This window comes from Megascapheus bottae, chromosome 10 (assembly GCF_031878675.1).
Source record: "Megascapheus bottae isolate mThoBot1 chromosome 10, mThoBot2.hap1, whole genome shotgun sequence".
NCBI classification, from domain to species: Eukaryota; Metazoa; Chordata; class Mammalia; order Rodentia; family Geomyidae; genus Megascapheus; species Megascapheus bottae.
Window position 1 is genome coordinate 8,311,451 of NC_143518.1, and position 26,204 is coordinate 8,337,654.

Here is a 26,204-nt window from a genome sequence, read left to right on the forward strand (position 1 = left end):
GTATGTTGGATCATGTGCTCTGAGTGGATGAAGACTGTGGGCAGGATGATTCCTATCTACAATCCTGGTACTTGGGTGGCCAGAAATAAGGGGGCCAGAAGTTTGAAGATAGCCTAAACTGTATAGTGATATATATATATATATTTTTTTTTTTTTGGTAGGTCATTGGGCTTGAACTCTGGGCCTGGGGCACTGTCCCTGAGCTCTTTAGCTCAAGGCTAGTGCTCTACCACTTTGATCCACAGCACCACTTCTGCTTTTTTGTTGGTTAATTGGAGATAAGAGTCTCAGAAACTTTCAAGTTCAGGCTGGCTTTGAACCATGATCCTCAACTCTCAGCCTCCTGAGTAGCTCAGATTATAGGCGTGAGCCACCAGCATCCAGCTTTGTATCACTGAACAAGTTCAGTGATAGAACACTTAAAAACCTCAAATCCCAGCATCTCAAAAAAATGTATATACAATAGACATACTCAGCAATAATAAAATCTTATCCTTTGCAGCAACACGGATAAACCTGGAGGATGTCATGCCAACTAAAAAGAGCCAGTTGGAAATGGGCCTATGTGGAAGGAAATTTCATAGGAGTGGAGCAGACTGGTGTTAGCAGAAGCTGGGAGAAGAGGGCAGACGATGGGGACTGGATAGTAGGAGCCAAAATACAGCTAGCAGGACTAGATCTAGTGCTCTGCTGTGTGGTGGATGGCGTCAGTGTGCAGATCCCATACTTTAGGGAACACTGGTTCCCAACCCGATCATTACACACTGCAGAACTGCACTGGATTATCACTGACCCTCACAGACACAGACATCGCATGTCTTAAATACACATGAGAGTCACAAAGGCCTGTTGTGTGGGAACTTGTGGAACGCTCAGTCCTCCCTGTGTGGGCTCTCCCAGCAGTGCAGAACTCACTCACTGAAAGTACACGAGCGAGCACAGAGAAGCAGCAAGACACAGCTCCAGAAGCTAAAATCTAAACTTCCCTTTTATTTCTGGATAGCAGCAGAATCAGAGATCAACCTTCTGCTGATAGCACTGCTGAGTTGTTTTGCAGAGCTTGTCAAGGTAAATGTCCAAGCATGCAGAAAGAACATGGCTCACCACCGAAGAAAGAGGAGCAAGATGCAAGTGGCGGTGTGTAGCAGAGGCTCCGAGCAGGAGGAGAGGGTGTGTTGTTGGTACAGCATGCCTAGGAGCCTCAGACAGGATAGGGTTGGACTGTCTCCTACTTCTAAAGGAAGACAAAAATGTGACCACAGTCATGCTACACAGTCGGCCAGGGCCAGGTATGGCACAGATGAATGTCTTGGACCTGGACCTGGCTGTGTGGCCACCCTTGACCTCAGACGGCTTCACCCACATGGTGCAGGACCCTCCTGGAAAGGAGACCCTTCACTTGAGCAGTGCTCTAGGTGGTCCATCCTGAGAGGTGTGGGCTCCCCATTTCCACAGCAGCTGTCCAGGCCCATACAAAGGGTATATGGAGGCTGCAAACAGCAACCCCAGAGAGCTGGACCAGAAGTGGCAGCTCCGTGGTTCCTCTCTTTCTAGATGAGCTTTCTCATGCGCCGGTTATGTTTGTCCACAGTCAAGGTGGTCTGATCCACGGCTGCCGTGATGCCATCCAAGGCCTCATCCTGCCTCTCCAGCTCTGTCTCAGCCTCCAGTGCCAGTCCTTTCAGCTTGCTCAGGATCTGGGGAGAAGCACAAATGACAATCTAACTTGTCCTATTCCCACCATCATTTTTACAGCACCCAGAAGCCTGCTATGACAAGGGGGATGGTCTTCTAAGCCACGAGGACAGAGCCAACATCTGGGCTTGGCTTTCACACCCAAAGACTGACCCGGTAGTCTTAGGAGGCTGCTGCCTCCCAGCAACCTGGGAGCTGGGAATGACTTCATATGGGTATGTGGAGTTCCTGTGCCATCTGTACATTACCTGCTGCACCCACATGGATGGGGGAGCAACAAGATTAAACAGGAAAATAGGGCTATCCGATAAGAGTCTATCAGGTATCACCTCCAAACAGGCCGGCACATGCCACATAGCAGGGTCACCACTCTCAACGTGCTTCAGGTAGAATGGTGATTCCATAGATGACAAGGGAACTGGAAAACTCCAATCAGCTAGTGATGTCATAATGTCACAGCACAGTGTAGCCTCCCATGTCTCTGGTGACACTGTTGTCAACAGACCCACTGTGCTGCCAGCTTTATAAAGCAGAGCTATCATGTGCAGTAGGAAACACTCAAGGGTGGTAAGTGATTGTTATTGCTCATGAATACTCTGTGTCACATGATTTATAGTTGTTCCATGCTTATAAAAGAGCTTATCATCTAGGACTTTCCTAGCAGAGGATCACAATAGTTCAAAACATATGTACATAAGGTCATATGAGACTAAATGAAGTGAACTCTGGGATATGGAAACAAGAGCTTTATCTTGTGTGATTGTTGTTCTTAATGTACTACTATGTGATTTCTCTGCCCTTTTTTTGCCCTTCTGGTTTATTTCATGTTGTTATTGTATCTGACTTTGTTACATGGTATATGTATGTTTGAAACAGGGAAGGGAAGGGGGGAAACCAAGATGATTGGGAGGGGGTGGGGGGCCAGAAATGGGGATAAAAACATAAGAAGGGCTATCAATGTGTGAGAAGTAAAGCACCTATTGCCTGTCGAATGTGACTAACCCCTCTATACATTATCCCAACAATAAAAAATAAATAAAAGCTTATCAATGTGCCATATCACATTGCAGAACCTCTACTTACCACGTCTCTTGGATGTTTTGAGCCACTCCAGTGATGATGCTACAATATCTACATGAGTGTAAGCCACTCTGACACTTGTGTAATAGTGGAACTGCCGCACAGCATGCCTCTCAGGAAATAGCTCCAGCCTGAAGTCACACTGCCTATGAGCCACTGGATTCAGGAAATGGGCATAAAAGCCTGGCAGAGAAGCATGAGGACCTGGCCACGCTGACCCACTGGAGAGAGGCACAGAGAACACTGAAGGCCCAGGGACAGGTGGGTATGGGTCCGAGGCTGCTGAGCATGCATACCCAGGCACTGAAAGCCAGGCCCGGCTGAGGCCCAGCTCCCCTCGGCTCTCCACCCACCCATGTCTGTGACTCACATCATACTTGATGTCGTTTCATTTTATTGCAATTCTGTGGAGACTCATCACATTGTGGGGTGTTAGTTTAACTGCATGCTCACGAAGCTTGGGTTTAAATTTTTAATATGCTCAGCCTGACAACAAAAAGGAAAAAATGGTAAAAGAAATAATGACAACCACTTGCGATAAATGTGAACACCCTCTTCTAGGGAGCTTCAGACTGCCTGAAAGTGAGGGAGTGAGGTCATGACAAGTTGAGGACCCTTGGTCCTCAGAAGGAGCCATCAGCTCTGGTGGCGGTACGTCACCTAGCCCATGTAGTAATCATGCATTATCCCCTAAGATCTCCTCTTAGGTTACTTGTGCAAAATGCGACATCTTGCAGGGGCCTGAACTGAGCTAGAGGTGCCTCAGGTGGAATGAGCCTGCTGTTACCAGGCAGGTGATTTCAAAGATCTCCTGCAGTCCAATGTCAGGCTCTCCATTCTAGAATCAAGAAGACGTTTGCTTACAGGCCAGGCTCCCACCCAACAGGGGGATCTTGACTTTTTACTCTCTGTCTCAACAAGAGTTGGGAGGAGCCCAGAAAAACATGGCCCAATTCCTTCCCCAGATGGTGAGGTACACGTGACCAGCATATGAACTAAAGAGGACTCTTCATGATGGAGCCTCCAGGTGCCAGAGAAGCCAGCCCCACCTGTGTGTACAAGGGCGCACGGATGAGAGGTGATGAGGGCCAAGGCCACTCCGGAGCACAGAGAACCCAGAGACAGCCGTCTTTCCCCATGCTGGGACCGTCATCACGAGATGCCAGCGCTGTGGAGTGCAGGCGGCTGTCCTATACACACCAGCTTTCCTGCTCTCTCTGGGACACAGTGGAAACTCCATCTGTTGAGTCATTACTTAGAAGCTGGCTGGAGCTCTGGAAAGTATACTGTGGGGTCAGCCGGCTCTGGGGGATGGGCTGGATGACTTCATACAGTAGGTCTTTTCCATCTATTCCTATGACCTCACATGGCAGATGCCCAGACAGTGTAGTAAAAAAGAAAAATGAATCCCACCCACTGCCACAGGAGATCTGTGGCCTCCTGGCTACTTGCTCTGGTCAATCACTACTTTCTCATATACCTGGGATAGTCGGAAGGTCATCTGCCAGGAATAGCCATTGCCACCTACCTGCCTATCATGTGCTGTCCTGAGACAAGCACCACTTCCTCCTGTGGTCAGGCCACACACAGCCTCTGGCAGTTCTTCTCTGCAATGTTGAGGTCCTGTCAATCAGTATGAAATTTTATCGAAATTTATGGCTACCTGCCAAATAACATTTTAGTGATGGTACCCTATACAATCTATCTTAGTTTATGTTCACATAAACTAGTTGAAGGGATGTTACGTCCTTTCAATTACACATGACTAAGGCTGCTCCCATCCCTAAAGGACACATGTCCAGGTTTAAAACAGAAATGCTTTTAGGGGCCATAGAGCTCTAAACTATATTCCATGATTTCTTAGCACAAAAGCAGAGAGTTAGGATCTCTGCCCTTCCAGAACTTTAGGTGCCTCAGTGACCCAATTAGGTTATGGGTAGGTTCTGTTGTCCCATCTACAACTTGTTCCCTCAGATTGTGAATCATCATTTTTGTTTTTGTTCTAGTCAACAATGGTATATGTAGGATGCAAGCAAAGTTAGACAGTAGGCATTGTCTTTTACACTAGTACTGTAGGTTTGGCACGCCTATTCCGAAAATCCAAAGTCTGAAATGATGTTACACTGGAACATTCTACCCTGGACCTGCTGGGATGGTTGTAGTCAAAATGAACATGTACTAAAATAGTAAGATCATCTTACTATGTATATGTATATAGGTGTACATGAGACGAGTTAACTTCATGTCCAGACTTGAGTGCCATCTCTAAGGTATCTCATTTTGTCTATGCAAATATGCCTAAATCCTAACCAATCCTAAACAAAATGTACAGGGATATTCAGCAAGTGTAGCCTTATTTTTATCACTATATTAAAATGTTTTTGTAAGGACAAAAGTATGAGATTGAAGTATATACAGTTATGTTTTATTGTTTTTTTCTCTAGCTATTCATTGCAAACAAAAGCTAAGAATTAAGGAATCCCAGTTTTTTAATAAAACATGATTTTGTGAACTTTTTACATTTTACTTTAGATAATTTGCAAACACATGCTTACAAGGTCAAGAAAGGCTGGGCACTGGTCCATAGTTTTGAGATCTACCGGATCCAGGCTGGGCCAGCTTATAGCAGAGGGATAGCCTGCCTGACATGAAACATTCTGGAACACTGACTAGAACACTGCTGGAGAACCAGGATTCGGAGAAATCCTACGTTCCTGAAAACCAGAACAAGGACTACCAAGGATGTGAGGAAGGTGAATATACACCCAGAGACAAAGGCCCAGAGAGTGTGCTGCCTAACAACCCGGAACATCCACAAATCTCTCCATGAAAAGGCAAACATAAAGTTCAACTGTGATGAAAAGTACCCACATGTGAAGAAGCAAAAAAAAGAAATAGCTATAGCTATATACAAAATGCTGTATTTCACAAGGAAATCAATAAACATGATGATTATGCATACTATTCCTTTTTAAAAAGAAATCCTAATATTCTTTTTTTTTTGGTGGGTCATGGGGCTTGAATTCGGCCTAGGTGTTTTCCCTGAGCTCTTCAGCCCAAGGTTACCACCCTATCCTTGAGCCAAGCCCCATTTCTGTTTTCTAGAGGCTAATTGGAGATAAGAGTTTCAGATCCTTTGGTACCCAGGCTGGCTTTGAACCTTGATCTTCAGATCTCAGCCTCCAGAGTAGTTAGGATTACAGAAGTGAGCCACCACACCCGGTGAAATCCTAATATTCTTATGTGGATGTCAACCAGGAAAAATGGATAACCACTGGCCACATGTGAAACAAGACCAAAGAGCCATGGGACCACTGGTCCACCCAGGACCACCCCATGACAGATTCTGTGTCCTACTTTCCATTTCCATCTTCCTCAAAAGCAAGATAAACTACCTTTTCTTGGTGCACAGTGAGACTCTGGCAAAAGTAAGAATACACACATTCCTTGGCCTTCACCTAATATGCACATGCAATCTACAGCCAAAAGCAGCTGATTACCTAGGAAAGCTTGGGCATTTTATTGTATAAATACTCAAAATAAAGGCTGGTTGCTATTCAACTTTTGACTTGGAAAAAGTCTCACCATTTTTAAGTCTTAAAAATAGAATTCATTCCAAATAGCCAGTTAAGATCCTTGGCCTGCCTGCCAAAATGCACTTGAAATTAATTAATACTGTAAAAACTGAAAAGATCCTTTATAGCTACTAAGTGTGCAGACAAAGAAAATTACCGAGTTAACCTTCCAAGTGCTAATAGTACCTCTAGAATATTGGTAGCCTTTTTTCTTTAAGAGAGGGATTGGAGTAATTAAACAGCATCGTGCACATTCCATACAACTGAGGATGGAAAGAATGGAGCTCATGAAGTCTGGCCAAACCTTAAAAACAGTTGTTCCCCCTGTGGCCCAGGATGACAAGCTGTCTAGTCATCAGTGCATAATGCCGCCAGCCTCTGAACTACCCAGGGACCTCTCTGATGAGCCCTCTCTGGCTGTGTGTCAAAGACCAAGCTCCAAACGGATGCATCCCCAAGTCCCTACAACACTAATGAGTAAATGCAGTCACTAGGCTGTTTTCCCCATGTGGAGGTTACCTGACTCAAAGTGCTTTGAGTTTTAGGAGAACGAAACATAAGCAAGACACAGAAACACACAAGTGTACGAGGGGAGGAATATCTGGGGTGCCCTGGCTCAGCAGTCATGATGTCTGTGCAGTGACAGGCAGCAAGCACTGCTGTCTACGAGCAGGTCGTCATGTTATCTCAGAGTCTACAGAAAGGAAAGGGAAGGGCCTGGGTGACTGGGCAGAGACCAGCCAGGACACGGAAACTTGAACAAGCTCAGGGAAGAAGGCAAATACAGGGGGCAAGCAGTTGTCCTGAGGACAGATACTTTTCTAAGGCTTTCCTAGAGGAGCCAAAATCCTCGAGGCTTTGCTGGCTTTGCCAGCTCTTGTATCCCAGAGATGCTCCGGAACAAAATGTGTATGGCTCAGTGATACATGCTGGCTGCTCTATTGTACAAAGCTGCCTGGATTTAGAACAAGAGTTATTAACACTGTCTGGGCTGACTGTAACATCACGCAAGAGGCATCACAAGAGTGAAAACGGAGAGAGTGTATTAGGCTTTTAGCCATTTCCATTTTGTCTAGAAAGAGAGGATGTGGCTCACTGAGGTTACACAGGTCTACTTACCAAAACACGTCTGAGTGTGTGCATGCAACACCAAGTGGCAAGGCTGAGCCCCATCCTGCCAGCTCTGGTGATGCGCTCTGTGCCTCCAAACACACTACAACCCCCAAGCTGCTGTCTTCCATAGAAACTGAAACAGACATTTGGTTCTACCGTTACCCGAGGACTCAGGTAAGAGCATGTGAGTCCTAAGTGCCTACAGTGAGGTTAGTGTTAGCTAGCTTGGAAGCCTCCACTGTTCTTATGCTGACTCACCCAGAAACTGTGAATTTTCTTGCAGTGAGAAATTAGCAACCATTTAAGAACAGAGCTGGGATAAATCAAACTGTCTACAACTCCAAATAGTTCTACCAGTTGGGGCCATTAATATACTGTGGGGAAGGTAAAGAGAGGAAAGTTGGCTTTCGCCACAGCAAAGCCCTGGGGGCTGCAGAAACATGGTTGGCTGCAATCTGTCACATGCGGCACTCTCAGACCACCCGTGTCACGTCTCAGAGGCTGCATTCCTGCCCCTCCAAGTGAGGCTGGAAGGAGGGTGGGCTCGAGGGTCCCCACTCAGGATCCCCCACATGCCATGGAGTGGCAGGGTTGGCTTGTGCTATTTCTGACAGACTTAGAGACAGCAAAGTAGCTGAACTCAGGCCTTCAGGGACCTGTGAGCCTTGAGCTACATTTGGCAGCTAGTTGTACTGGTAGATGACTAGTCTTACTCCAGGTTTACTAGACCCTCAACTAATATGTGGGCACTTGCCACAGCTTTGCTAGCACAGGTTTATACCTCAGGCAGGCCTCTGTCATGTGTCAAGGGGACAGCAGCAAGCCACGTGTTAGAGGCTGAGTCATAAGACTAAGGAGAGCATCTATATATATGTATCTACCATCTCAAGACATACTGCGTTCACTCTGCACACAAGATAAACAGACAGACATGTGCTGTCAGGACCCACCCACAGCCAATGGCTTCATCTTCTCTCATAGAATGCAACCCAACAACACCACAAATCCAAGACCTACTTCCCAGTCTAAACCAAAAAGTGCATAACACTTGCTGCCTATCTCTAAAAGTTATAAGCAGGGTGGGGGCTGCTGGCTCACACCTGTAATCATAGCTCTCTAGGAGGCCAAGATCTGTGAAGCCAGCCTGGGCAGGAAAGGCCGTGTGATGTCTTCAATTAACCAGCAAAAAGCAGGAAATGACTCAGAGTGATAGTCTTGAGCAAAAAAAGCAAAAGCTGAGAGATAGCACCCAGACCCTAAGTTCAAGCCCTAGGCCTAGCACACATACATGTGTACACACACACACAAACACAGAGTTAATAGCAGACAGAACATCTAGACAGAATACAAACAAGGGGACAGAGACGAACAAAGCACAAATCTACTGGACCTAAGAAAGATATTTAGAACACAATCCCAAAATAGCAGTCTATGGGTATGGGCCTTGATATCTCCCAGCACCAAGCAGTCAGTCCTACAGCAGACTCCAAAGGGATAAAGGTTCAGTTCAGACGCCAGTCACAAGCCTATGCTTATCTCCCTGTGCTCTGACAGACCAGGACCAGGTATAAAATCCAGGATTTGAGGGCCAGGAATTTGGCCTAGTGATAGAGTGCTTGCCTAGCATACACAAAGACTTAGGTTCGATTCCTTGGTTCCACATACACAGAAAAAGTTGGAAGTGGTGCTATGGCTCAAGTGGTAGAGCTCTAGCCTTGAAAAAGCCCAAGAACACTGCTTAGGCCCTGAGTTCAAGCCCCAGGACTGGCAAATAAACATAAAATTCCTGGATTCTAGGACTTCTCCTTAATAGAATTACTTACAGATTAGGGAAACACTACCTATTTACTCATCTATCATAAAGGATATTACAAAGAATGCACATGAAGAAATGGCGAAGCATCTGAACTGCCTCGCCCACCTGAGCAGTTTCCTCCAGGAGCTCCTACCAGTTCAGGTACCTAGAAGTTCTCTGAATATGTCCTTTGAGATCTTTATGAAGGCTTCATTAAGAAGACATGGCTGATTAAAAGACACATTTCTGCAGAGATTACCAGAATTTAAGAACTGTATGGCAGGAAATAGGACCAAAACCAAGCCTACATTTCATAATACAGAGGCAGATCCACAAACTGCTTAGTATGGTTCAGTACAGATTTTTCTCCAGCCCATATCCAATGCCAGGCAATGGAAGTATGAAATAGTAGGAAGTATTTTCTTTGACCACAGTGGAATCAAGATGTGGTTAGAAATATGGAAATCTATAACATTCACAAGTATGTAGAAATTAAACACCATTTTCTTACAATGAATGGAAGGAAATTAGTAAATTCTTTGAGATAAAAACCACAGCATAATAATCATGCTAAATCCATGTGGGTCTAACCCTCGAATGCAAGGGGTTTGACTTGGAAGAACTGGAAGGACCCACACTGCTAGCCCAAGGAGAAAAGCCACAGGGTCATTTCCACTGATGTACAAAAGACATCTCCAAAGCCCACAGCCCTTCCTCATGAAATACCTAGAAAATAGCAGGAACTTCTTCACTGTGGCCAAGGGCTGTTCATGAGAAGCAACAGCTAGCACAGCTTTCCCCACGATCAGTACCTAGGTGAGAGGAGGTGCCAATGTCTGCCAGGGTACTGGCACCACAGAAGCGAGTGCAACCAAGAGGGCAACCATGGTAGAAAGGACTCAGTGAAATGGTCTGTGTGTGCAGAAGATGTTATCTGGTCAGAACTGATCCACGAGCTCAGGATAGTTGCAGGCCTAACACAACAATAATCAGCTGTTTCCATATAGCAGTAAAGAAGCAGAAAAGGATATTGAGAAATTAAACATACAATAGCATACAATTACACTGCAGAGCTTATGCAAAGAGGTGAAAGGCATGAACCCTGCAAATGACAAAACATTGTTGAATGAAGTTACAGGCCCAAACAAGCAGAACAACATCCAATATGCCTGGGTTGGGAGACATCATGCTGGTAACTGTAACCTCCTAGAGAGAGCTAGACTCAGTGAAGTCATAACCAAATTCCAATTGCAGTTTCTAAAATGAAATTGAAAGGCTGAGACAAATTTCTATGAAACTGTAAGGGTTCCAGAAGAGCCATGCAATTTGGAAATAGAATAGTGAGGTTAAGAGACTTACCCTTCCCAATCTCAAAGCTTACTATAGAGCCGTAATCATCAAAAATCACCAATATTGGACAAATAAAACAGAATAAAGAGAAAAAACAGAAATAAAGTTATACCTCTGAAGTTCATGGCATCAATATTACCTAATGGGGGAAAGAGTGGCTGGAAGGGACAAGTAGATTTCCACATGGCAAAACAATGAAGTTGAAACCCATCTCATTCTATATAAAAAATGAACTCAAAATGGACTACCAATCTAAGCAAAAGCTAAAAGTCTAGAACTCTTAGAAAACCTAGGAGTCAATCATTATGACTTTGGATTTGACAAGAGCACTAACAAGAAAAAATAGGTAGGCAAAATGAAAGACGGATTAACATCAGAACTGAATTTTATGTGTCTGTGGTATTATAAAGAATTTTTTTTTTATGGAAGTGGAGTTGTAGTTCAAATGGTAAAGTACTAGCCTTGAACCAAAGATTAGAGTACCTAGGCCCCAAGTTCCATTCTTAGAACCAGCATCCACATACACATGCATGCACATACACACATATATAAAGATATAAAGAATTTCTATACAATGAAGTCTTACCCAAAATGAGCACAAGAGCAAAAGGCTTTCAGATTTTAGACTATTTCCATACACATAATGCAATATTTCATGATGAAATCTAAATGTAAATCAAAGTTTACTTCCGTTTTATATACACCTTACACAGTGCCCAAAAGGATCATATACCATATATCTCAGTACACCTGTGTTGTGACTGTGACCTGTCCTATGATAGCAAGCATTCTACTTTGGCATCATGTCCTTGCTAAAAGAGATTTAGATCTTGGAACCTTTTATGTTTTTGGATCTGTGATGCTCAATCCGTGACTGAAAGACATGGTTTAACACATCACTAAAATCCACACTGGAATCAAAAGTTACAAATAAAAACAGTTTAGAAACCCTCCTGCTCCACAAATCCATGTCTTGACTGTACTATAATAAGGAGCCGGGAATGGTGGCTCACGCCTGTAATTCTAGCTACTCAGGAGTTTCAGATTTGGGGATCAAGTGTCAAAGCCAGCCTGGGCACAATTAACTTTTACAAATCAGGAAGTGGGGCTTGGCTCAAGGATAGGGTGGTAGCCTTGAGCTGAAGAGCTCAGGGACAACATCCAGGCCAAGTTCAAGCCCCATGACCTATAAAAAAATAATAAGGAAATGGATGGTTCAAAGTGTTCAGTAGCTAGCACAGGCAGCATGAAATGACAAAATTCCGAACTGTGCCGAGTCACACAACCTGCATCCCCATGACTCCAAACTGCTCATAGTCCAGAGCCTAAACTCTGCCAGCTGAGCAGAGCAGACACTTTTATACAGCCTTCTGTCAAGGTGAACAGTCTGGTTGCTAGGCCTGCTAACAGGGATCATATAGTTCCTTCCCACACTGACTGGCCATGCAGCGCTCTTGAAGTTTGCACCAACAGTCACACAGAAAAACAAGCTTGTGGGTTCTCTAAGTGGACTATATGTGCGTGCGTGCACGTGTGTGTGTGTGTGTGTGTGTGTGTGTGTGTGTGTGTGTGTGTACGTGAGTGTGTGTATGTAGGGCCAAATCAATCCTCATGCTCATCTCAGGCTCTAACAAGAGATGAGATTGTGATCATCTTATATAGATAAGGTACTACAGAAGAGACTGAATGATACTTTCTAGCAGGGTGAGGACACAGATGGACTGAAACAAGTTTAAACCTGGGGACTAGATTAGGCCAGGGAGAAGGAAACATGTTCTATAGTTTTACAAAATAAAAGTTCAGAGACAAGGAAAGACAAAAATTTGTTAAAATAGAGCTGGGAGTGTGGCACAATAGTAGAGTGCTTGGCTTGCATGCATGAAGCCCTTGGGTTCGATTCCTCGGCACCACATACATAGAAAAATCCAGAAGTGGTGTTGTAGCACAAGTGCTGGCCTTGAGCAAAAGAAGCTCAGGAATAGTGCTCAGGCCCTGAGTTCAAATCCCAGGTTTAGTATACACAAGCGCATGCTTGTACAATAGCACAGACACACACACACACACTGAATTCAAATTCCAGGTTTAGCGTGCGCACGTGCATACGTGCACACGTGTGCGTGCACGCGCGCGCACACACACACACACACACACACACACACACTATTCCATAGCCAACAGAGAGTCCCAAATTCCAATTAAATGTCAGGGTACACATGTGTGGGACTGGAGTTGGTAGAGCATGCATATGGCTTCCCCAGATGCAAACATTTAGACAGAAACACCTGTATCTCTAGTGGGCGCTCAGCTACTCAGGCCCTGTGAGCCTTTGGGCAGTCACCACTTCCTCCTCCCCACATTCCAAATCACCACAACCTATACTGCCCACTGAACTGTTTTCTTGCGCTGACTTAACCAAATTGGTCCCTTTTCCTTTCTATGCATTGTGTGTGTGTGTGTGTGTGTGTGTGTGTGTGTGTGTGTGTGTGTGTGTGTGGTAGGGCTTGAACTCAAGGCTTGGACACTGTCCCTTAGCTCCCCTTAACTTTCCCACTCCATCACTTAAGCAGCTTCACTTCTGGCTTTTTACTGGTTAACTGGAAATGAGTTATACAGACTTTTCTGCCCAGGCTGGCTTCAAACCATAATCCTCACTCAGATCTTATCTTCCTGAGTAGCTAGGATTTCATGTGTAAGCTACCAGCACTCAGTGTTGCTCTTGTTTATGGCAGCATCAAGTACAGCAGGTGTCATCCTGAGAGGAGCCTCCGCACACCCTTCTCACCACAACACAAGGATCTCATACACAGCAGTGTCCTTTCTCTGCCACAGGGTGTCTCTAAGACCAATCACATCCTCTAGCCAACCAACCATCAAGTCCCAACTGCTTGGTAGCCTCTGGGTGGTTCTCATTGGAAGCAGAAGTTGGGTGAAGAACTTCCAAACACAGGACAGGATAAAAAGATGGAGATGAAGGGACATTGCATGGACCCCACACACCCAACTTTAGGGACAACCAATTGCATTCTTTTGCTTTTTAATCCTCAGACTCCCATATGGACAACGTGGCATCCACAGATCTGATAAAGTGAGCGCAGCCGCAGTTCTAGGGAGGAGAAGACACTGTGGGCCAGCAGAGGGGCTCTGCCAAATCCACCAGGGAACCAGCTCCCATGTGGCCTCCTGGGTTCTTCCTCCCCCAGCCACAGTGACGCGACAGCTATTGGCCGCAGACCACGTACTCACACAGCCCACTCCCATCCCCATGCGATCTTGGCTACCTCCCCGCAGCACCCTCAACTGCAATTTAAATCATCAGGACACGTCTCAACATAATGGCTTCAATAGCATCTGCAACCAAAACCACAGCTGGATGGAGGAGGATTTCGTGCATTTTTGTTTTCTCCAGAAAATTTAACTCATTCCTACTTATGCCCGAGCTTCAGCTGTATAGTTAAGAATTCTTTTTTAAATATGAAACACGTGTTTTTATTTTAAAAGGAACCTTTTGTGGTCAGGAGTTTGGCTTAGTGGTAGAGTGCTTGCCTAGGATGCAAGAAGACCCAAGTTCGATTCCTCAGTACCACATACATAAAAAAAGTTGGAAGTGGTGCTGTGGCTCGAGTGGCAGAGCTCTAGCCTTGAGAGCTCAAGGACAGTGCTCAGGCCCTGAGTTCAATACCAAGGACTGCCAAAAAAAAAAAAAAAAAAAAAAAAAAAGGAGGAAAAGGATGAGGATGAGGAGGAGAAGGAGGAGGAACATTTTGTGTAAAGCTGACCAGCAGGCAGGGCTCAACTCCCCCTGGGGCCCACTCTGCATCAGACACTCTGCACCACCAACCTGGCCATCTCCACACCGTGACCTTGACACATGGTATCATTGTTTCTAGCATGGACTGCCCCAGCACCATGGATTCAGCTACAGTCACTGAGGTACCCTATCCTATCCTCAGCTCTGTGTGTGTGTGTGTGTGTGTGTGTGTGTGTGTGTGTGTATGTGTGTGTGTGTGTGTGTGTGTGAGCATCCTGACATCTCATCCATCCCATCCCATTTGGGGGCAAAGGGCAGGCCTATGGCACAGGCTAGCCATTGGATACTTGGAAATAGGAAAAGGCCTATGAAACAATATTTTCACTTAACTGATAAAGTTCCCACTTTTTCATCCATGAGTGCGGTTCCTCTTTCAGCCTAAAGACAACTATGGAACACAGCCACTAACACAACGGTATGGGGCACCCTCAGACTTTACCACCCATGATCCATGTGCTCTTGGAGACTCTCAGAAGAGTGAGAGCTCAGGGACAATCCAACAAGATGACACTCAGTGAGCCCTGGAGTCAGTGGCTGAGACCTGTAGACTGTGCCCATCATAGCTGGCCAGCAGTGAGTGTGTGTAATGCCTGAAAATGACCACTAGATCACAAGGAGAAAGAAAGGGACAGAGACTCATGGTCAAACTATACAATACAAAAGATGAAAGCTATTCTTCCTCAAAGAAGAAAGAACTGAGCTCTAAGAAGTTTATGGTTATATGAACACTTACCTTGTAAATCAACACTAGGTGCTGGTGGCTTACGCATAGAATCATAACTATTTAGGAGGTTAGCTCTGAGAATCACAGTTCAAAGCCAGTTTAGGTAGATTGAGATTCGTATCTCCAATAATCAGTTAAAAAAAAAGCTGAAAGAGAGGTATGCCTCAAGGGGTAGAATGCCAGCCTTGAGCAAAAGAGCCAAGTAATAATTCAAGGTGCTGAGTTCAACCTCACCCAAGAATTTTTTTTTGTTTTTTCTGCCAGACCTGGAGCTTCAACTCAGGGCCTGGGCACTGTCCTTGGACACTTTTTGCTTAAGGCTAGCACTCTTACCACCTGAGCCATAGCACTACTTTTGGCTTTTTCTGTGTATGTGGTACCGAGGAATAGAACCAAGGGCTTCATGCGCTCTAACACTAGGCTATGCTCCCGGCCCAATAAAGTGTTTTAAAAACAGGCTTAACAGATTGTTCGATGGTAGTGAGTAGTCTCCTACACACTCTTGGTCTGACAGAGCACCAGGGTCCATCTGCTGAGGGGTGGGGATGGGCTGCTGCACATTCCCTAGTACTCAGCACCAACGCAGGTCCTGGGCAGGAGAGGCAGTATGAGTTCATTTTAATAGCACAACTGGACAAGTGTAAATGCTTACTCAAAACTTCATGTGGAGGAATTACTTTTCTTTTTTCAAAGTAAGAATGGTATTGAGGTTATTTTTTTAATAGCTTTTATCTTTGATCTTTGTGTTTTTGAGAGGGTCTCACTATGTAACCCAAGCCAGCTTCCAAGCCTTGGTTCTCCTAGCCTCCCGAGTGCTAGAATTATAGACTGCTGAGATTACAGGGGTATACTTTTATGTCCAGCTTATACACAGCTCTTATCTGTTAAACATACTGAAATATCTGCAGGAGAAATGATACAATGATAAGGTGCTACATAGAAACTAAAAACAAAAACATCCCATCCAGCAATACCGCAGGAAGACAGATTAAAAGTCTGTGTATCTAATATTTCGATTTCCTAGGGAAATGTTGTAAGCCTCTTTAGAAACCAAAGCTGAGAATGAGAGGGAACTGAGTATGCCAACACATACTCCACTGTACATACACATGCGGCAGCACACATACATGTCCAAAGCACACTTACCCCCATGCAAGTACATGCCCAGTGCATACTACACATGTACAGGAGCATGTGCATGTGCCAGTACACGAATATACACAGAACACATAAACATATAGCACTGTATGTGTGCAGGAACACATGTACATGCTGTGCCAGTCTTATGCCAGGAGGAAAACGGACTTGGGATGAATGGGCAGTGCACTTCCTGTCCTCTGCCAGCTACAGGGAGCTCAGCAGACTACTGGATGCAGACAGCTCTCTTCGTAGAGAGGCCAGCACAAATGAGCAGAGTGCCTGTCTTCAGACAGGAGAGGGAAGCAACAGCAGTAGATTAGACAGGAACACTGCTATGGCCCATCACAGCACTGAGGATCCTTTACCTGCGTCAGCTCCTGGGCTTCCCTGTCGGAAAGGAATGGCTGGCTCCTCTGCAGCTGCTGCGGCCCGCCCTCGGGGCCTCCTGTGGGTTGCTCGTGGTGCACGGAACAGCCCATCAGCCCGGATGCTGGAACGGAAAGTTGAGGTCAGCGGTGACATCTTTCGGAAGGCGCAAACCACACACAAATGTTCAGAACCTCACAGAGGGACATTTATCACCACAGCACTTTGGCCTGGTGAGGTGTGCCCATGTGCTCATGATGGATCTCTTTTTTTGTCCCTGGCTCCTACTCATCTGAATACCCCACCCCAAGGACTTCATCTAGCTTTGGCCCCACACTTATTGGAGTTTGCAACACCATAAACACCTAGTGGCTAGGTCGTAACTATCTCTCTAAAGTAAAGCCCTTTTATTCAAGAGTGGTTGAGACCTTTTTTTTTTCTTTAAAGAAAAGACTAAAGATGATGAATATAAAATAAAGATGATAAATATAAAACTCAAGAACGGTTGGACCCTGGTGAAATGTACATAAAAAACATCACCAGGAAACTGTGGGGACAGCTGAGCTATTCCACAGAACACTGTGGTTCCAGAGAGCACAGGAAATGGCCGACGAATGGAGCCAAGCAGAGCTGTGTGTACATGCTGCCCCAAGGTGGGGTGAGTCAGAGCACTCTGTGGTCAGGCAGGGCTCAAGGCAATGAGGCAGCTCCATGGCTTGAGGATGTCCATGATCTACCAGACTCCATGAACACCTGTGTCCCCAGCAACCTCATACCCAAGGCACAGCAGCTGACTGCGAATGGGTCAGCCGATGCCATGCAGCATGGCTCCTTGTGGTTGCCACGGGCTACCACCTGTTCTTTTAATTAGAGAGTCCAACTCCAGCTCCAGCTCTTCCTGGCCCAGATAAGGGCTGCAATTAAAGTCTGATCTTTGCTCCTCTCCATAACACAAGCCACCTCAGATATGGAGCAACAGCCAAGTGCATTTATTAGACTGGGAGGAAAGGGAAAGGGCACTGGGTTGATAACTAGCATTTCTGGGCAGCCAGCAGGTGTCCTATATGCTTCCCTCACAGCTGGATGAGATACCGCAGCTTAAAGGCCAACACTAAACACATTAGAACAGGAAAAGGAAATGCATTTGTGTGTGAAGGTAGAGGGGAGTAAAATAGGGAGGAAAGCTTGGAACCTGAAGGCCAGGAACTAAATGGATGGGTCCTCAAGATGTGACAACCAGGTACTCCATTCCTCCCTGGGAAACTCACATATCCCAACACACACACACACACACACACACACTCACACAATCAAATATATTGGTCCTGGGCCTGGGCCTGGGCCTGGTCCCTTAGTTTATTTTGCTCAAGGCTAGTGCTCTACCACGTGGGCCAACTGGACTCTTATAACTCCAACTGGAGATAAGACTCTCACAGACTTTCCTGCCCAGGCTAGCATTGAACCATGATCCACAGATCTCAACCTCCTGAGTAGCTAGGATTGTAGGAGTGAGTCAATGGAACTCCCAGTAATTTTTACAAGGGAAGTTACACCTCCAATTCCTTTATTCCATTCTTAAAAAACATCTAGTTGCAAGAAACCAAACCAATTTCACAACCTGTGTTTGCCAAATGCTAATGGTGGAGACACCGATATGTACAAAGCTCCCACTCGTGCAGTCTTTAGGGGCTCACCAATGAGCATTTCTGCTCATGAGACTGTCCACTCCTAGCTGTAACAGCCATGTGGACAGCAGTAAGTCACAGTCAGCAAAACGGGTAGGAAGATATCAGCCCCAGGCATCATCAGCCTGGCTGGGCAAGAGGGCAAAGGCCTATTTCCCTAGTCCATACCCAGAGGACCCCACTCAGTATATTTATCCTGGCCCTTTGTCCCTTGTAGACCTGCTTAGGTATCAGGACAGCAGTTATTCTCTTGGTCTGGCCTGTGTAATGAACCACGCTCTTTCATGATCCTCCCACTTGCGTATGCCTGCACTGACCCTGTACTTGTGACTCGTGCAGGCTTTTCCAGTGGCTCCTGTGGGGATGCCTAGGTACAGCACAGGATCGATGGAGTAGAGCTGGGTCTTCATTTTTACAATGGAAGCTATAGCAAAGACCCTGGCTGGCTGAATTTTAACAACTGGGACTTTGCTTCAATAAGCAGAAAATTGAAGCGGGACTTTTCTTTCTGGATGTTATTAATTACCCACAGATACATGGAGTCAGATGTCTGCCACAACCTGCAGGGTCAGCTGGGACACAGCTAAGCCACAGGGCTCTGCCACCTCCAGGGTTGGGTTGCTGACTCCGTCAGTCTATGACTTAGAACATCTGAGAAGAATTACCATGGTTGTATGCATGCAAGATCGTTTCTCTCTCTTCGGTCACTACCAGATTCAGTTAAATAAAAGCAACAAGAATGGCTCCTCCTGTTCCCAACTCAACACAGTCTTACAGAGTGAAGTATGTACACCATCTTGAGACCCTCAAGGGCTTCTCAAATCTTTAATCTAATGCCTTTGATTCAAAAGATGGCAGCAACAACCCATCCGCTGTGCCAGGGGCCTGGCCTGCCTGGTTCTAGGGATGCTCAGAGTGACTGGAGGCATGAGGACTGCTAGGCAAGAAGACGCATGGAAGATCCTCAATCAGCTCAAGCAGCATCTCTGTGAGTAGGTGATAGCACCAAGTAGTGCAGACAAAAATCAGCAAACAAAAATGACCCATAGAAAATGGTGTCTGTGCTCCAGCCATAGATGTGAGAGGGCACCTCACCACATGGCTCCTTCCCAACCACTTCCCAGATCAACCATGGAAACATTTGACATGGGCCCTAGCAGGGGCACCAGTCCTCCCACAGGCTGTCTAAAGCACTATGAGGAGAGTGAAGTACTGACAGAAAACCAGGAGAACTAGAGGATCACAGGCTTCTAGGCCCTGGGGCCAGGAGATCAAGTGGAGACAGGGTGTAAGACCGGCTCCAATGGTAATACATATGGGTGCTCCCTAGCCAGGACAAGGTATACTAATTCCAAGTGTCAACCAAAGGACAAATGTGAGGTGGGGGTAGGGAATATATAGCCCTTTGTATAGGTTAAAACTGAACATCCCCAACCTGATAATCCAGAATCTAAAATGCTCCACACCCTGAAACATTCTGAGCACAAACATGATGCCACAAGTGGAAGATTCCAAGCTTTGGAGCTCTGTCATATGCAAATATTTTAAAACATTGTATAAAATTACCCTCAGGCTATGTGCATAAGGTGGGCATGAAAGATGAATGAGTTTCATGTTTAGACTTGGGTCCTGTCCTTAAGACCTCCATCTAGCTATATGCAAATATTCCACAATCTAAAAACATCCAAAAATCTGAAACATCTATAGCCATGTATGCTAGATAAGGGATAAATGGCCTGCATTGTCTTCAGATGTTTTTTTCTTTCTTTCTTTCTTTTTTTTTTTTTTTGTCGTCACGGGGCTAGAACTCTGGGCCTGGGTGCTGTCTCTGAGCTCTTCAGCTCAAGGCTACAGCTCTACCCCTGGAGCCACAGCGCCACTTCCATCTTCAGATATTTCATGCAAATCTGAAACTGTTCTAAACTCCAGAATATTTTTAAGGATACAATGCAGAGAAATATCTGCAATTGTGCTTTCCTGAAGGGACACTGCCCATGTCTTCACACTTGCCAGGCTCTAGGCCACTGTGATGCTGACCACAGCCTCTCCAGGTCTGGAGAAGCATTCACAAAGGGCCTCTGCAGAACTTGGAGCAGAAAGTGCCTGGAATGCTGCTGCTTTGCTGCCACCCTGTGGCCGTTCGCACACAGTACATCTCCAGGAGTGCATTCTGGGACCTAATGGTTTCCACCTGTACTGCAGCCAGTTTCCAACTCCCAGCAGTAAAACAGAAGCTGGCAACATACCACAGCACAGGAAAGTGAGAACAAGGTGCAAGCTCTGGTCATTGAACACTTCTTAGTTTCCAGAAGCAGACTGCCTTTTTCCCTAAGGCTCAGTATTTGCCAGCTCCCTGCAGACAGTCAGGGCTGGGACTCCAAGTTCACAAAATGTGAATTTGAAATGGGTTTGAGGGCTGGGTATGTGGTTTAGTGGTAGAGTGCTAGCCTTGAGCAAAAGAAGCTCAGGGAAGTGCCCAGGCTCTGAGTTCAAGCCCCAGGACCGGCAAAAGAAAAAGTTTGAAATGAGAATGGTACTTGCTGTTGAGTACAGACTTGTACCAGGGAATCCTCATAAGATGCCAAGAATAACAGATGAAAACCCCGTGCCATTCTGTCGGGATTCTATACATCTCCTACAAGGGTCCTAGTGATGGCTTTTCTGTGCTCCTTCACAAAATAGAAGTCCTGGTAATCTGATCAAATCCTTACTACAGAAACATCCACAGGGCTAACATCCGTAACAAAGACCTGAAATGAAGGAGCCTGCACAACTGAGGGACAGATCTGAATAGAAGTGGGACCTTGAAGTGCATATCAAGCCTCCCTGAAGAAGATGAAATTGAAATCGAGTGTAAGCCATAAACAGGCCATGCCTAATGGTTAAGTCTTCCACTGCAAACAGCAGCAGAATTCTGACCATACAGACCTTGAGATATCTCCTATCTTCTAACAAACCTATTTCAAAACAACTTCTGAATTTGACCTGTTTGATAAAGCCTAGAAATTTCCAGAAGCACCTCCCCCAGATAGCACATGCCTCTTCCTTAAAGTCACCTAAACCTGCACCACATCCTCAGTCCTCCTCCCACCACTGGGACAACCATCAAATGCCCAGGATGTCAAGCATCACCTCCCTTAATAAGAGTCTATGTCACCTCAGGTCCTCCTTCCTCTAGAAGTGTCTCACACACCCTGCCTCTCCTCAGCCTTGGGTGTTCCTGGATGTTATGGGTCTGAGCTCCTGAGACAGTGGTTCTTGCTATCTCACACTGAAAGATGTTGTGGCATCTGATTTGTTACATCATGTCTACATTTCTCTTTAAAGCCCTTCCCTCACCTGGATCCTGGCCCAGCTGAGAAGCACATGCACTTCTCCATGCAAAACCTGGATCGGTCACTGTCATGTTCCACATGGCTCCAATGTGGAACAATTGAATCCTGAAAACTCATAACTGTCCCCTGAGTTCTTATTCATCTATACTGTGGCCTGGAAAGACCTCAATTCAATGTCAAAGGAAATGGGCAAGCTAGGCAGGGAGAGGGGAGTAAGCCCTCTCAAAGATAGGGTCCTGTCAAGTGAGATTCAGGCTAAAGACAGAGATACTAGGATAGTATATTTGGGGCTCCCTTTTGTTCTGAAAAACTCAAGTCCTGTGCTATTGTTCAGAGGTGGTTTGTGACCCTCTATGGCTTATGTTGCCATAGTTAGGTCCCTAGTGCAATCATGTCAGGAGGTTCTGAGATCTTTCAGAGGACCCTAATGAGAGGCCCTTATTAAGTCACTGGGGCACTGGCCCTGAAAAGGGATTTAAGCAGTTCCTATAGGATCCTGGTTAATACTTGAGAGATCAAATTGTTAGAAGTACGGGAGGGGAGTGGGGGGGGAGGGAAATGGGTACCAAGACATGTGAAAGGGTATCAATGTATGTGAATTAATGCACCTTCTATCTGGCAAATATCATGTAACCCTTTTACTAATTACAATAAAAAAAAAAAACCAAATTGTTAGAAGTGACTGAAGTGGCCACCGAATTGCCTGGCTTGGTGTCTCATCATGCGATCTCTCCCTCTTGCACGTATTCCCCTGCATACCATCATCTGCCATGAGGCTTTCACCAGTGGCCAAACAGATGCAACTAACTAATCTTAGTCTCTACACCTCCAAAGCAGTGAGCTAAACAAGTCAACTTCTACTGTGACAGAAGAGCATGGAGAAGCTAAACTCATCACCTGCTTTGGGGTGGGTGGTTGTGGTTTTTTTTTTAAATACAGTCTCACTATGTAGCCCAGGCTGACCTCAAATGTGAAATCCTCTTGCTTCCACTTCCTAAGCTCCTGGGTTATGAATATCTGCCACCGTGTCTAACTAAACAGTTCACCTTATCACTAGCCAGGAAGAAAGAGATAGGAAGGAACTGGGGACCCACCATCATCTTCACCTGCGCGCCTCCAATGACCTAATGACCTCCCAATAGGCCCCACCTGCTAACAGTTTTTCTCACCTCCCAGGAGTGTCACTGTAGGAAAAGATTTCAATGCATGAGCCTTTGGAGGGCACTGAGCAGCCAAACTACAGCACTGGCCTATTATGAAATTCCCACATTTATCAACTTGGCAGCCTGAGATTCATGAATGTTGAGATGGAGGAGAGCAGCTTGCATTGGCTTTCGTGTATAAGCACATAGGCTGTGTGGGAGCAGTTGCTGGGAGTGGAAGCCATGTTGACCATGTACCATAGGCATACTGAAAATGTCTCTAATCTGAGAAGTTGATATATACTCTGCCCTGCTGGCTGCTCACCTGCATGCCAGACGGAACAATTCCTTTTTACAGGAGAAGAGGTTCCTGTGCTTCTAAGCACTAAGGCATCTTCCAGCAGCTCAATCTTCTTGCTGAACTGCACTTCTAAAATGGGAATGACCTCTGGCATCTTGGCAGATATCACTCGATAAGTCACGTCTGGCTTCCCAATAAACCGCTGGCGTATGCTGACTTCATAAGGTGAATGAACCTTAATGTCATCTACATCTTCCCTCTCAAACCTGTGTAGGAGCAAAGAACTGGAGTCATGGATTTCCAAACCGGAAACCAAGATGGTTAGCCTTCCTGGTTTAGTATGAGACTCTGTTCTTTGGGAAATAACAGCAGGGATTTTGATCACAATCCCTTCCTTTCCAAAAGGCTCACAACCAGCTGTGGAGGTGGCTTCCTTGGGCTTTGCTTCTGCTGGTGTCTTCCAAAGCTTGGAGCTGAAGGGCCACCAGGAAGGAGACTCCAGTTCTGTCAATAACCTAAAGAGTAAGGAAGACACACTAATGACAATTGAATCAATTGGTTTTAAAGACTAATGAAGTTTTTAGAAGACCTTCGTCAAGGACATTTTGACTTTACAATCAAGCTTTCTCAGAGATGACTAATGAGGCAGAAAAGGCAGGCTGTTATAATCGTTTGATGAGGGAAACCTAAGGCTCAAAGTGAGAATGGCCAGGTGAGGTGGTTCTCACCTGTAATCCTCGCTACTCAGGAAGCTGAGATCTGAGGATCAAGGTTCAAAAACCAGCTGGGCACAAAAGAACCTGAGATTCTTATCTCCAATTAACCTCCAGAAAACAGGAAGTGAGGCTTGCTCAAGGGCAGGGCAGTAGCCTCGAGTTAAAGAGCTCAGGGACAGCACCCAGGCACAAGGGTAGGGCAGTAACCTTGAGTTGAGCTAAAGAGCTCAGGGACAGTGCCCAGGCCAAGTTCAAGCCCCATGACCGACAAAAAAAAAAAAAAAAGTAAGAACACCTGACACCTGCCTAGAGGCACCCAATTAACAAACACTACTCAAAACATTTGCAGAACAAAAATTCTTGGAAGTTAAAATGAATAGAAAATAGTTATAAAGAATATTAATTCTTGGAAATTAAAATGAATAAACAGTTATAAAGAATAGAACAGAAATTCAAGAATATAAAATATAAAAATAAAGACCCAAAGCAAAATATAAAGAAAGTATGCAAGGAAACAAGTTTAACAAAAAAGAAAGAGAAAAAAAAGTCCTACAAAGGAGATATATATATATATATTAATCAGGTAAAGGAATTACCAAAGAGATAATACGAGAAAAATTCCCAGTCTGCAAACACACCAAGCCATGGCTCATTACATGAGAACACAGACTTTACTTCTGTGGTCTAGGACTTGAGGAAGCAGCCTGATGAGGAGGCAGAAGCCAGGCACACTGAGGGGCTGGGCACCTTGTTCATGAACCTCATCATCGTGAAGCCAGTGAGGCATAGCGCCTCTGTGGACTCACAGGATCTAGTTTGATGACATTGCCCATGTGGTGTCCACAGGAGATGCACAGCCCTGAACAGATGTATGCTAAATGCAGCATCACAGAAAAGACACTCCACTTTCCCAGCTCTGCCAGCTGGGGGATGAGGCAGAGGAGGCCCCAAGGTTCACTCACCTGTCAGCCACATCTAAGTCTGACTCCATCTTCTCTAGGCCCCTCATGACACTGTCCAGCTGCTCACCCTGGTGGTTAAGCACCTTTGCTGTGTCTTCTAGGCGCCTCTGGGAGCCTGCCATCAGAGCTGTCAGCTCCTGGCCCCTGGTCCTGGGGGCAGTGTTTGCATCAGCAACAGTAGCACCAGGCTGGGACAACAGCAACTCCCTCCAGAAGTGTTCAATGACATTGAAGACAACATTGCGACTGGGCTGCAGGGAGCTGAACCAGTGCTTCTGGTGGCCCTTCTCGAGGATGGTGATGGCACTGAAGATAAAATGTGAAGCTTCCTTCCTGATCTCAGTGATACTGCAGAGGGGTAAGCCAACAAGGACTTCCCCAGTTCTGTCTGTGCTGAACTTCAATGAGCATGGTGTCAGGGACAGTTTCCCAGGGACCCATCGCTTCTCAAGGTCCAAGTAATAGGAGCAGGGCCAGGAGTGGATGCAGATGTCGCTGCTCATCTGACCCTAGGTGGGCTGCACTGAGGCCGATGTGTTTATCTCTGTGGAAGACAATTACCAGGTAGGACAAAGCTAACATGGATCTCTCACCTTTAGAGATACTAGGAGAGTAAACTGGGAGGAAGATTATACAGTCTTAGAGGCTGCTCTGGGCTCTTGGTAACCTCAGGATGAAACCAAAGCCAGTGAAAGATGCAAGGATAGGGTAGAGAGCTGAGATCAGAACCAAGACACACATCCCCACTCAAATCCTAGACCTGTGCCTAGATCCTTATTCCCAATATGAAGCTCTCCACCCCTGCTGATCTCCCTAGACATGCCCTGAGGACAGCAACACTGGATGCCATACCCCAAATCCTGGGCCTGCTTCCTTTGAAAAGACAGGAAAAGGAGGAGGAGGAGGAGGAGGAGGAAGAGGAGGAGGAGGAGGAGGAGGAGGAGGAGGAGGAGGAGAAGGAGGAGGAACTGAATTCATCACGTGTGTGTGTGTGTGTGTTGAACTCAGAGCCTAGGCACTGTCCCTTAGCTTTTTTTCACTAAAGTCTGGTGCTCTACCACTTGAGTCACAACTTGACTCCCAGCTTTTGATGGCTAATTGGAGTAGCCTTCTGAGTAATTGGGATTACAGATGTGAGCCATCGACACCTAGCTGTTAATTGAGTTTTTAACACTGGGAGAAAGGGTCTCTCAAACACTGAGAAGCATGAGCATTTCACAAAGGAGCTGGGGGATAGAAGAATGTTCCTCAGTCAGCTAACAGGTCTGCAAGCCCCTGATATACTACTCATATGCTGAACAGTGCATACAGAAGCGGCAATGCTGAGCCGGCTCACATCTGTAATCCTAGCTATATTTAGGAGGATGTGATCCAAGGATCATAGTTCGAAGGCAACCGCGGCAGAAAAGTCCCTATG

The 26,204-nt window shown here is 45.8% G+C and overlaps 1 protein-coding gene and 1 long non-coding RNA gene across 3 annotated transcripts in view; one reads left to right on the top strand and one right to left on the bottom strand.

Moving 5' to 3' along the window:
• Nucleotides 1-970: 970 nt before the first annotated feature.
• Snap47 (synaptosome associated protein 47) overlaps nucleotides 971-26,204 on the bottom strand; it is a 41,596-nt gene continuing 16,362 nt past the window's right edge. For both annotated transcript variants that reach the window (XM_090340155.1, XM_090340156.1), the window contains 4 exons: nucleotides 24,788-25,331; nucleotides 23,134-23,624; nucleotides 16,646-16,770; nucleotides 971-1,697 (listed from right to left, as the gene is read on the bottom strand). In XM_090340155.1, coding sequence (XP_090196281.1) covers nucleotides 1,551-1,697; nucleotides 16,646-16,770; nucleotides 23,134-23,624; nucleotides 24,788-25,290 — 1,266 coding nt within the window. In that variant the 5' untranslated portion in view covers nucleotides 25,291-25,331 and the 3' untranslated portion in view covers nucleotides 971-1,550. The remainder of the gene's footprint in view (nucleotides 1,698-16,645; nucleotides 16,771-23,133; nucleotides 23,625-24,787; nucleotides 25,332-26,204) is intronic.
• On the top strand, nucleotides 2,175-5,727 carry LOC150057413 (uncharacterized). The gene is made up of 3 exons (XR_016536824.1): nucleotides 2,175-2,262; nucleotides 2,766-3,036; nucleotides 5,308-5,727. It is a non-coding gene; the product is annotated as an uncharacterized LOC150057413 (long non-coding RNA).